The 12,805-nt window shown below is 41.1% G+C and overlaps 1 protein-coding gene across 3 annotated transcripts in view; it reads right to left on the reverse strand.

Annotated features, from left to right (window-relative positions):
• LOC136250834 (uncharacterized) overlaps nt 1-12,805 on the reverse strand; it is a 443,931-nt gene that overhangs the window by 297,559 nt on the left and 133,567 nt on the right. For all 3 annotated transcript variants that reach the window (XM_066043154.1, XM_066043155.1, XM_066043153.1), the window contains exons 6-7: nt 7,150-7,338; nt 6,910-7,098 (exon numbers count right to left, since the gene is read on the reverse strand). In XM_066043154.1, the coding sequence (XP_065899226.1) occupies nt 6,910-7,098; nt 7,150-7,338 (378 nt within the window). The remainder of the gene's footprint in view (nt 1-6,909; nt 7,099-7,149; nt 7,339-12,805) is intronic.

The following is a 12,805-nucleotide window of genomic DNA, read 5'->3' on the forward strand; positions in this document are numbered from 1 at the left end:
ACAGTAGGGATATAACACTTCTTATTGTTTTACGGTGATTTGATATCATGGACTACTCCAACTTGTTTCAGTACTTTTTATCGATGTGCTATGGTCTCTACTCTAGTTGAAAATTTCAAATTTTTTTGTGTACTTGTAAATAATGAATGAATGAATAAATAAATAAATAATTAATGTTTGGGAAAACTACAAGGCCTATGAACTTGCACTAACCGGGGTTCGACTCGCCAGTGAACAAAGGCACAAATGTATAATAATTATGCCTGTTCGTGTTGATGACTTGAACGAACATGTAATTCTATATAATGCCCAGCACCACACCCATGATTCTAAAGGCCGGTTCGTGACCACAAGCAACCATCAGCAGATCTACTACTAACTTGTCTACTAATCGTTTGTGCCCAAATCTTTGTTTTCTAGGTGTTCAGACAAGTGTCAGGTGCCACTGTAAGTGTCCCAAGTCACCATGCCAGCTGCCAGTACATGCGTTTAGGCAGATTATTAACAGAGTAAGATTATGCTTCCATGTTGTAATACTGTTTGCATTGTTTGTTTGTACTGTGTTTGTATTTAACTACCCAGTAACAATAAAAAAAACTATTATCTCCTGTAGCTGTGAAGTGCCAATCACTACTGTAGCTACCATTCAGTGTCCACACAACACTGATGTGCCATATCCATACATGAGTATTCCTTTAAAGGCTTTGTGATCTGCTACACATTTTTACATGAGTATTCCTTTGAAGGCTCTGTGATCTGCTACACATTTTACTTCATCTTGCAGTGTATCCAACACACCGCGTGACCATTTTTTGACACATCGGCCCATCTCACACTTAAAAATGTAACTCAGCGGATGAGTCAGATAACGGTTGTGTGTGACACAAAGTGGAAATACTTGGCTGCTTTTATCCCAGATATCACTGTGGTCTGCCCTTGGACACAAATTGTGTACAGATAGCTACATAAATTAATATCCTAGCGAATTAAGTGTTTGTTGGTCAGTATGAATTCTGAGGGCCTGCTATATCTTATGTTATATTAGAGTGCATGTGGCTGTTGTCTTGATTATACCCAATAAAGCTTATGCATCTGATTATAATTGCATTTATGTGCCAACACACACACACACTCTACTGGTCATGTCTGCCTTATTGGTAGGTTGTCCCGTTGGTGATTGAACTTGGTTGTATGTGCCCTGGGCCTAGTAATAACAGTAAAAATAATAACAACAATATGAACCTACAGTACACGATATCAAGTGCTATTACAGTAATAAGGTGTTGACTTAGGAAAGATCTTGAAGATGGTTAAGCGACAGGGATGTCTTAAAACTGTTTATACTCTTCTTTACACATGTATAGCATTATAAAATGCTCTTTCAAGTTTTCATCTTGTAGTTCTTTCAAGATTTTGTACCGTCCTTATATTCACCCTCAGTTAGAATTTTGTGTTCATGTTTGGTCTCCATACTTGATTAAGGATATTGTATTACTAGAAAATGTTCGGCATTGCGCCACAAAACTGGTACATGGTCTATCTAGTATGCCATATCAGAATCCACTGAACTTCTTGGATTATGCTGTCTATATTGTCATAGGCAAAGAGGTGATTTAGTAAAAGCCTACAAAATATTAAATGTGATTGTCTCAGAAAAAACCTGACTTGTTCGCACAATTAAAAAAAAATTTTTATTCACTCAGCAATATCAGCAGTGTCCAAGGAATGGACCACCAAAGTTTCATCCTTCTGTGGTGTGTAGTTTTGGAATTATAGCGCTAGACAGTAGGAAGAGCAAAGTAATCGATTTGCACAGCGACTACACTGAAAATAAACTACAGGTGCTTACGTTCACAGCCATTACTTCCGTTTGGATTAATCTCCAACATTGCAATTTGGCTTAAAATGCTCACCATGGATTAGCACATCAGCCAAGGTATAGTATTAGCCCTGTGGATACTTGCACATATGGAAATGAAGGTGGTTTGGTAGACGAAACGATGACAATATTGTTTACGTTTACCGCATCGTAAACAAATGCACGTGACACGAATATCGTTGGAGTTAGACAAACCAAACAAAGATTTTCAAACTCTCCATGAACAGGCAAATAAGATGGTATATAGTTGTAATCGATTTGAGTCTTCTTTCTTTGAGTACTGGTCCATTAAAAACTTGCGTAGTTTTTTTTGTAGCATGCGTAGTTCTATGAATTATTTTGAAATTTACATTTTGTCAATACGCATGCTTGTGTGAACAAGTCGGCTGAGACGGTCACAAATAATCACTATAATGTTGATCTTAAGAGCCTTTTTATCTTGAACACCACCACCAGTAATAGAGGACACCATCTAAAATTTTACAAACAAAGAGCCAGAACTTCAATAAGACAGAATTTTTTCAACCATCAGATAATTGATCAGTGGAATGATTTAGCTAGTTTTGTAATCTCAGCACCCACAATTAACTCTTTTAAATCTAGATTAGACAATGATTGGTGTGTAATAGGATATGGATACTGTGAAAGGCCTCAGGCTTAATGTGTATCTAATCAAAAACAGCCAAGCTGTAAAAAAAGGTGCGGCCCCCCAAAAGGCCATGGTGAAAAAAGATGTGAAATCCAAGGTAGCGGCCAAGAAATGGCTGTGATGGTAGGTTAATGGTTAAATTTCAATAACGACAATTCAGGTGAATTTGGTGCCGAGAAAAAGATGTGAAATCCAAGGTAGCAGCCAAGAAATGGCTGTGATGGTAGGTTAATGGTTAAATTTTAATAACGACAATTCAGGTGAATTTGGTGCCAAGACCAAGTGGCACAAAATTCACCTGAATTGTCGTTATTAAAATGTAACCATTAACCTACCATCACAGCCATTTCTTGGCCGCCACCTTGGATTTCACATCTTTTTCACCATGGCCTTTTTGGGGGCCGCACCTTTTTTTACAGCTTGGCTGTTTTTGATTAGATATCACTTCTTTTTGTATTTGTATACTGCAATGGGGCTTTTTTAACCCATGTGTTTTTTTCTTTACCACAGGAAGAAGAAAAGAACTTAAAGAAGATTTGTAATACTTCAATTATTTTGGATTTTATTAGTAATTATACAAATTATATACATATATTTATTACATGCCCATTATTCCCCACAGGATATTTTTTTTGCAGCTGATCTCTCTACTGGGTGACTTGAAATGTAGCTGAACTATATACAGGATGGTTTCTTTGTAGCTGAACTCTCTACAAGGTGACCTCTTCTAGCTGATCTATCTACAGGGTGATTTGTTTGTAGCTAAACTCTCTACAGGGTGATTTGTTTGCGACTGAACTCTCTACATGATGGTTTCTTTGTAGCTGAACTCTCTACAAGGTGACTTCTTCTAGCTGATCCCTCTAAAGGGGGATTTATTTGTAGCTGAACTCTCTACAAGTGATTTATTTGCAGCTGAACTCTTTATGTGGTGGTTTCTTTGTAGCTGAACTCTCTACAAGGTGACCTCTTCTAGCTGATCTCTCTACAGGGTGATTTGTTTCTAGCTGAACTCTCTACAGGTGATTTTTTGCAGCTAAACACTCTACATGGTGGTTTCTTTGTAGCCGAACTCTGTACATGATGGTTTCTTTGTAGCTGAACTCTTTACAAGGTGACTTCTTCTAGCTGATCTTTCTACTGGGTGATTTGTTTGCAGATAAACTCTCTACATGGTGGTTTCTTTGTTCTGAACTCTCTACAAGGTGAATTCTTCTACCTGATCTCTCTACAGGGTAATTTGTTTGTAACTGAACTCTGTACAAGGTGCATTTTTGTGGGTGATCTCACTGCAGGTTGATTTGTTTGTAGTTGAACTCACTAAAGGGTGATTTGCTTGTAGCTGAACTCCTTGCATTGAGTCTAGTTTCTAGCTGATCTCTCTACAGGGTGATTTGTTTGTAGCTGATCTCTCTACAAGTTGATTTGTGTGTAGCTCTCTCTTCAGGTTGATTAATTTGTAGCCGATCTCTCTACAGTGTAATTTGTTTGTAGCTGAACTGTCTATAAGGTGATTTGTTTGTAGCTGATCTCTCTGCAGGTTGATTTGTTTTAGCTGAACTCTCTACAGTGTGATTTACTTGTAGCTGAACTCCTTACATTGTGTCTAGTTTCTAGCTGATCTCTCTACAGGGTGATTTTTTGTAGCTGACCTCTCTTCAGGGTGATTTGTTTCTAGCTGATTGCTCTACAGGTTGATTTGTTTGTGGATGAACTCTCTACAGGGTAATTTGCACATTGTGTCTAGTTTGTAGCTGATCTCTCTACAGGGTGATTTGTTTGTAGCTGATCTCTATACAAGTTGATTTTTGTGTAGCTGATCTCTCTGCAGGGTGATTTGTTTGTAGCTGATCTCTCTACAAGGTAATTTGTTTGTAGCTGAACTATCTATAAGGTGATTTGTTTGTAGCTGATCTCTCTGCAGATTGATTTGTTTTAGCTGATCTCTCTACAGGGTGATTTGTTTGTAGCTGATCTCTATACAAGTTGATTTTTGTGTAGCTGATCTCTCTACAAGGTAATTTGTTTGTAGCTGAACTATCTATAAGGTGATTTGTTTGTAGCTGATCTCTCTGCAGATTGATTTGTTTTAGCTGAACTCTCTACAGGGTGATTTGTTTCTAGCTTATCTCTCTACTGGTTGATTTGTGTGTAACTGATCTCTCTACAAGCTGATTTGTTTGTAGCTGATCTCTCTGCAGGTTGATTTGTTTGTAGCTGATCTCTCTGCAGATTGATTTGTTATAGCTGAACTCTCTACAGGGTGATTTGTTTCTAGCTTATCTCTCTACAGGTTGATTTGTGTGTAACTGATCTCTCTACAAGCTGATTTGTTTGTAGCTGATCTCTCTGCAGGTTGATTTGTTTCTAGATGATCTCTCTACAGGTTGATTTGTTTGTTGCTGATCGCTCTAAAGGTTGATTTGTTTGTAGCTGAACTCTATGCAAAGTGTTTTGTTTGTAGTTGATCTCTCTACAAGATGATTTTTTGTAGCTGACCTCTCTTCAGGGTGATTTGTTTCTAGCTGATATCTCTACAGGGTGATTTTTTGTAGCTGACCTCTCTTCAGGGTGATTTGTTTCTAGCTGATCGCTCTACAGGTTGGTTTGTTTGTAGCTGAACTCTCTACAGGGTGATTTGCTTGTAACTGAACTCCTTACATTGTGTCTAGTTTCTAGCTGATCTCTCTACAGGGTGATTTGTTTGTAGCTGCTCTCTCTACAAGTTGATTTGTGTGCAGCTGATCTCTCTGCAGGTTGATTTGTTTTAGCTGAACTCTCTACAGGGTGATTTGCTTGTAGCTGAACCCCTTACATTGTGTCTAGTTTCTAGTTGATGTCTCTACAGGGTGATTTTTTGTAGCTGAACTCTCTTCAGGGTGATTTGTTTCTAGCTTATCTCTCTACAGGTAGATTTGTGTTGATTTGTTCATTGCTGATCGCTCTAAAGGTTGATTTGTTGTAGCTGAACACTCCGCAAAGTGTTTTATTTGTAGCTGATCTCTCTACAGGGTAATTTGTTTGTAGCTGAACTCTCTCCACAGTGACTTGTGTGTAGCTGAATTCTGTGTAGCTGAATTCTCTAGAGAGTGACTTAATTGTAGCTGAATTCTCTACACGGTGCATGACTTGTTTATAGCTGAACTTTCTTCAGTGTGACTTGTAATGTTCTGAATTTCTATAGTGATATATTTGCTTAACTCTCCACATGGTGACTTGCTTCTTGCTGAACTGTCTATAAGATTAACTGTTAGCAGCTGAACTCCCTACAGAATAACTTGTGATGTAATAAAATTCTATAATAGAGTAAATGAATTAGCCGAATGCTCTATTAGGGTGACTGTTCTATTAGAGTATCTCGATCTCGCATTTGCTACACGGAGTTGGCTTTAGAATCATAACTCAGTGGTTTGTAATCCGATTCTTCTGTACTACTGCAAGGACTTTCTATGCAGATTATTCCAGCTATACACCGATTTTCAGCTCATTGCTCTAAGCGGTTTGCCTAGTAGGCGTGAAAACTAATACTTTTTATTCGTAAAAATCGATCGCGTAATTGTGACACAGGTCGGGGTTTGTGTCATATCTCCGTGGTCTTTATCTCGATTTTTTTCAAACCGCCAAAAGGCACTCTTACGATGGTTACTCCATCTACATAGCAATTTTTTTCAACTCATTCCATGAAGCGGTTTACCCTGTAGGCGTGACAACAAATCGATCTTGTTTTACGCGAATAATTGGTCATAACTCCTGACTCATTCATCGGATTTGTACCAAATTTGATGCTAGGATTCGCCGTTGGACTCCCTTTCTGTGTGCCTAATTTCATGGCGATCGGAGTACGCGTTTGCTTGTTATAGCAATTTTTGCAAGTATGCGAAAAGACGAAGAAGAAAAAAAACGAAATTTTGGCAGCTCGTATCTCGGAAATGGCTGGAGCGATTTCCTTCAAATTTGGAATGTAGACTCCCCTGGCTGGCGGGCAACTGTGTAGTAAATGTGGTTCCAATCGGATAAGTGATCACTGAGATACAAAGGTGTGAAAATTACGTTTTCGTTCTTCCTGTCAATATACTCACGGGTGTGGCGCGCCGGCTTCTTGGGCCGCACGACACACTACCGTGTGTCTTGATACATTGTTTTATCCATTAATATACAAATAATTAAATTTGGGCTGTTGTATACGCCTGCACTCACAGATGCATTTTGGAAATTGATTAAATTAACTCATAAACAGCTGTTTGTAATGTGCAATGTTTTGTCCTCATCAACCCTTCCTTGGTCTACAGTACTAGAGGACAATACTTGTACAACTATAGATGAAACAATTCAGAATCTATACATCCTCTATACTCTACATACATACAAACATGTTACCCACCTCTACTACAATTTGTCTCATTACCATTCCAGCTCCTATCACTCTGACAGGTCCTAGTGTCACTACCAGTTAGCACATAACCAGTGTTACATGTAAAACTACAGGTGTCTTCATAAGAAGGAATTCCATCATCTCCCAGTGAACAAGTCATCATTCCATTATTAGGATCAGTAAGTGATGGACAAGGAACTGCACGTTATAATTTTAAAAATCACACCTACATTTATGCACAATGCTTACCTCTTCTACACACATCATCACTACCACTCCAGCTCCCATTGCTCTGACAGGTCCTAGTGTCACTACCAGTTAGCACATAACCAGTGTTACATGTGAAACTACAAGTGTCTTCATAGGAAGGAGCTCCATCATCTCCCAGTGAACAATTGATTATTCCATTATTAGGATCAGTAAGTGATGGACAAGGAACTATTAGTGTAATTTACAAAACAACATTTATCAACTAAATTCCCTACACAAAAACATGTGAGAGAGCAGAAAGACATGATTGAACAGGCTACCAGAAGCCATCCAAAGGGGTCACCTGATCTGAACATTGTTATTTGTTTTAATGATTTTTGTGGCACTTAATTTTTGTGTATCTGGCCTGTTCCAGAACATTCCTTTAGTTTTTGTATAAATAAGCTGTTGCAATTTCAGTGTGTGCCTTCTTTTTGCCCTCAAATGTTGAATGAAGTGCTGTCAATCTATTGAGTGAATTACCTCGAGCTCATGCGCCCTCACAGCTGTCGTGGCCAGGCTTTCACAGTTGGTGACAGGAGTGGGATATTTCTCCCGTTGCAGTTGACAGAAGAGACCCGTGTGATGTATACTACGCTCTGGAAAACGCTATCATCCAGAGATGAGCGAAGTGGAGGAGTTGCTGAAGGCCTGGAAGGAAGAGTGAGAGGAAGAGAAGAGACAACATGCGCAAGAGCGAGCTGGGGACAGAGCGAAGTATGAAGAACTTATTAGAGGGCTTACAGAGGGAAGGCCACGTTGAGTTGAAGTTGGGCAAGAGTCACTGAAATTGACGAAGCTAACTGAAGGTGACAATATCGAAGCTTTCCTGACGACCTTTAAGAGAGCAGTTGAGGCTCATGGGGTGGACAGAGCGGCTATTCTGGTACCTTAACTGACTGGGAAAGCTCGTCTGGCCTACGCAGTAATGACTGATGCTGACGCTAGAGACTGTGACATGGCGAAGGCGGCCATTTTTCAGCGATATGATATCAATGAGGATACCTACTAGCGTCGATTTCGTACAGTGAAGCCACTGGAGAATGAGACACTGGTGGAACTGGTTATAAGAGTCAGAGATCTGGCAGAGAAATGGATGAAGGACTGTCCAAACAGAAGAGATGTAATGGATGTGTTAGTGAAGGAGCAGTTTGTGGAAGTGCTACCAGAGGAAGTGAGGGTCTGGGTGAAGGAAAGGAAGATGCGGGTAGACTGGCAGAGAACTACCGACAGGTTCGTAAGACGGAGTTGTGGACACCGGCTCTGACGACTAGTGCCAGGAGGGGGCTGTTATTCCTGTGGTCAGTTGGGACACACTGCAGTAGTGGTGGTGGTAAGAAGGTGAGTTCTTCCACTTCCTTGAAGGGAGAAGATGTAGTTAAGGTAGAGAAGAGACCAAAGAAGGATGAAAAGCCATTAATGTGTTATAATTGTGGTGGTCGTGGACATACTTCAAGGCAATGTCCAAGTGATGCTTTCTTCTGTGAGACAAGGAAATCTGTTACCTACCGTGGTAGAAGGAAACCAGCCAGACAGCCGTTTTGCTGTGAGGGATTGGTTGAAGGTCAGTTTGTTAATGACATTGTATTGGATACTGGTTGTTCTAGGACTTTAGTGAGAGGTGACCTTGTGAGGCAGGAGAAGCTTAGTTTGGAGAGGACTGTTATTGTGCAATGTGCACATGGAGATGTGGTGGTGTACCCTGTTGCTACAGTGGAGATCAGCGTGCAGGGGAAAGTATGTTCTGTGGAGGCAGCGGTGTCAGACAAGCTGCCACATTCAGTGTTGTTGGGATCTGATGTTTCAGAACTGGTGAGTTTTGAAGAGGGACGACAAGGCTCTTATGGTTGTGACCCAGAGCCAAGCTTGCAGGCTGAAACAGAATCAGTTTGAACAGAATAGGGTGGAGAATGTGGAAGCTTCTTCATATAGTGAAGAAGTAGTAGAGAAGTCAGTTGGTGCAGCTTCAGATGGTGGTGAAGTAGTGGAGGAGTCAGTCAACACAGAATCCATGGTAGAGGAAGAGGTGTCCATTGCGGAGGCAGAGGTGGAGAATAGGAATTCAAGGGAAATGGATATGTCTGCTGTGGATGATGTGTTGTTACACGAGTTTAGGTTTGATGATGATGTGTTTGTAGGTGGTGAGAAAGACAAGTGACCAACGAAGTCCAGGTCAGAAAGAAGGGAGAGACGATATGAACATGCTAGAGTACAGAGAGCATGTGAAGGTGACACCTTAACTTGAATATTCCTAAGGAGAAGTTACATAAGCTTCAAGTTGAGGATTCACTGATTCAGGATCTGAGGAAGATGAGACCAAACCAAGTGGTGGAGCAAGGTGGTTTGTGGTATCATCTGTGGGAGAAGAAACAGCAGCCTAGGCATGTGGTGGAACAGTTGCTTTTGTCCAAACCTTACCATCAAGTTGTGTGTAAGTTAGCTCATTCTATTCCAATTGCAGGGCACCTTGGAAGAGACAAGACGATCAGCAGAATCACACAGTGGTTTTATTGGCCGACTGTGTTCCGTGATGTAGCTGAATACTGCCGGAGATGTCCTGAGTGCCAGAGAACTACTAGAGGGAATCAGCTTAGAGTATCACTAGTTCCATTACTAGTGATGAAGGAACCATTTGAATGGATAGCCATGGACATTGTGGGTCCATTACCACGTAGTCGGAGAGGTAATCAATACATATTGGTTGTATGTGATTATGCAACTAGGTACCAAGAGGCTATTCCCCTTCATTCTATTGAGGCTGGAGCAGTGGCTGAACATCTTATACAACTGTTTTCTAGGGTTGGTATCCCCAGGGAGATTCTATCTGACCAGGGCACTAACTTTATGTCACAGTTGCTGAACGAGCTCTACAATTTATTGAATATTAGCCAGATTCAGACTTCAGCGTGACATCCACAAACCGACAGTTTAGTGGAAAGATTCAACAAGACTCTTAAAGCAATGCTGAGGAAGTTAGTGAATAAGGAAGGTAAAGACTGGGATAGAATGTTGCCTTATGTGTTGTTCGCTTATCGCGAAGTTTCTCAGTCCTCCACGGGGTTCATCGTTCGAGTTGTTGTATGGTAGAGAAGTGAGGGGACAACTTGATGTCTTGAGAGAAGAATGGGAAGTGAGCACGAAGAGTGATCACAGTGTTTTGTCACACATTATGCTAGTGAGAGAGAGGTCGGAAGAAATGTCAGAGTTGGTGAGGGAGAATTTGAAAGAGGCCCAAAAACCTCAAAAGAAATGGTATGATCAAAATGCTACAGAGAGAGAGCTAGAGCCTGATAAGGAAGTGTTAGTGTTGTTGCCTACCAGTAGTAACAAGTTATTGGCTCAGTGGCAAGGGCCATATCGTGTGTTGTGTATAGTAGGGGAAGTGAATTATGAAGTGTACATGCCAGACAAGTGGAAGAGGAGAGCGGTGTTTCACATCAACATGTTGAAGAAGTGGTATCCACCAGAGGCTGCGTGTTACTGGATTGCTGAGGATGATGAGTCTGATGGGGAGGATGTCATACCTTCGTGGAGAGGTGAGAGTTGTAAATTTCCCACCATAGGTTCCCAGTTGTCTGAACAGCAGAAGGGTCAGTTGTCAGAGCTACTGCTGGAGTTTAAGTTGGTCATGAGTGGAAAGTGTGGAAGGACTGCCATATGTCAGCATCACATCTGTACTAAGGGAGGACTGCCAGTACAGCAGCGGCCTTACCGTATGCCTCATATGTATAGAGATGCCGTGGAGAGAGAGAACTGGAAATGATGTTGAAGGAGGGTGTGATTGAACCATCTAACAGTGAATGGGCTTCTCCCATGGTGATCATCAAGAAGAAGGATGATAAAATTAGGCTGTGTGTAGACTACAGGAAATTGAATGCTGAGACGGAACTGGACGCTTACCCGATGCCAAGAGTTCTTACCCGATGCCAAGAGTTGATGACATCCTAGATCAGGTGGGTCAGGCTAAGTACATTACCACTTTGGATCTTGCCAAAGGGTACTGGCAGGTTTCTGTTGCAGAGGAGGACCGGCACAAGACAGCGTTCATTACCACCAAGGGTCTCTACCAATTCAGGATGATGCCGTTTGGGCTCTGTGGAGCCCCGGCAACATTCCAGAGAATGATGGATGAAGTTATTAGAAGGATGAACCAGTTTGCTAGTGTCTACCTTGATGACCTGATTGTGTTTAGTACCACCTGGAAGGACCATCTGGCACATTTGAGAGTTGTGTTGGGTAGATTGTTGCGACCAAACCCTTGAAGTGTCAGCTAGGTATATATGTCAGAATGTACTTATTTAGGACACATAGTTGGTAATGGAATGGTGAAGTCAGAGGCAAGCAAGTTGCAAGCAATAGACCGGTTTCCGGTGCCAGAAATTAAGACGCAGGTACAGTCATTTCTGGGGCTAACTGGTTACTATCGCCGCTTCATTCCCAACTATGATACTATTGCTGTGCCGCTGACTAATTTGACAAGGAAACGTGAGCCCGAGAGGGTGAATTAGACTGTGGAGTGTGGTAGGGAGTTTGATAAGTTAAAGAAGGTGTTGATGTCTTACCCTGTTTTGAGGAATGTTAATTTCTCCCTCCCCTTAATCTTACAGGTCGACACGTCTTATGTGGGGGTAAGCGCAGTTTTGAGTCAGCCAGATGAAAAGAACTTAGACCACTCCGTGGCCTACTTTAGTAGGAAGTTACTCCCTAGAGAAAAGAAATTCACAGTAATCGAGAAAGAATGTGTGGCCATCAAGCTGGGAGTGGAAGCTTTTACTGTGTACTTGATAGGAAAAGAATTTACAATTCAGACAGACCACCGAGCACTACAGTGGCTCTCCAAATTCCAGAACATGAATAGTAGGTTGATGAGATTGAGTATTGCACTGCAACCATATAAGTTTAAGATCCACCACAGTATGGGCTTGGAGAACACTAATGCTGATGCCCTCTCCCGGATACTGGACAAAGAGAAGGGGGAAGGGGTGTGAGAGAGCAGAAAAACATGATTGAACAGGCTACCAGAAGCCATCCAAAGGGGTCACCTGATCTGAACATTGTTAATTGTTTTAATGATTTATGTGGCACTTAATTTTTGTGTATCTGGCCTGTTCCAGAACATTCCTTTAGTTTTTGTATAAATAAGCTGTTGCAATTTCAGTGTGTGCCTTCTATTTGCCCTCAAATGTTGAATGAAGTGCTGTCAATCTATCCAGTAAACTACCTCGAGCTCGTGCGCCCTCTCAGCTGTTGTGGTCAGGCTTTCACAACATAATACAGGTTTTATGTACAATTCACTGCTGTCAAAACCAGGTCATTACTGCTGACCCAGAATGCCCACTGACTTGAATAGTTATCTGGGTCACACCTGGATTTGACTCAGATGTGACTGAAATTAATTAAAACTGGGGTGTGCACAGAGAGCTACATTTTGAGCACATCACTATTTAGTTAAGTAAATGGGTATCATGACCCACAATATTAGTTTCATAATAGGGATCGCCCATGACTTTTTTGCAAAAGTTCTAATAGAATGCATATCTAAACGCAACATTGAAAATACATCCTTCAACTCAAAGCAACCTTCCGGTGGTTATTTGCAATGAGTATAGGTCCACTCGTAAGTATTTAGAGAAAAAGAAACAGTATGTGTATTTGT

The sequence above is a fragment of the Dysidea avara genome, chromosome 3 (assembly GCF_963678975.1).
Source record: "Dysidea avara chromosome 3, odDysAvar1.4, whole genome shotgun sequence".
Lineage (NCBI taxonomy): Eukaryota > Metazoa > Porifera > Demospongiae > Dictyoceratida > Dysideidae > Dysidea > Dysidea avara.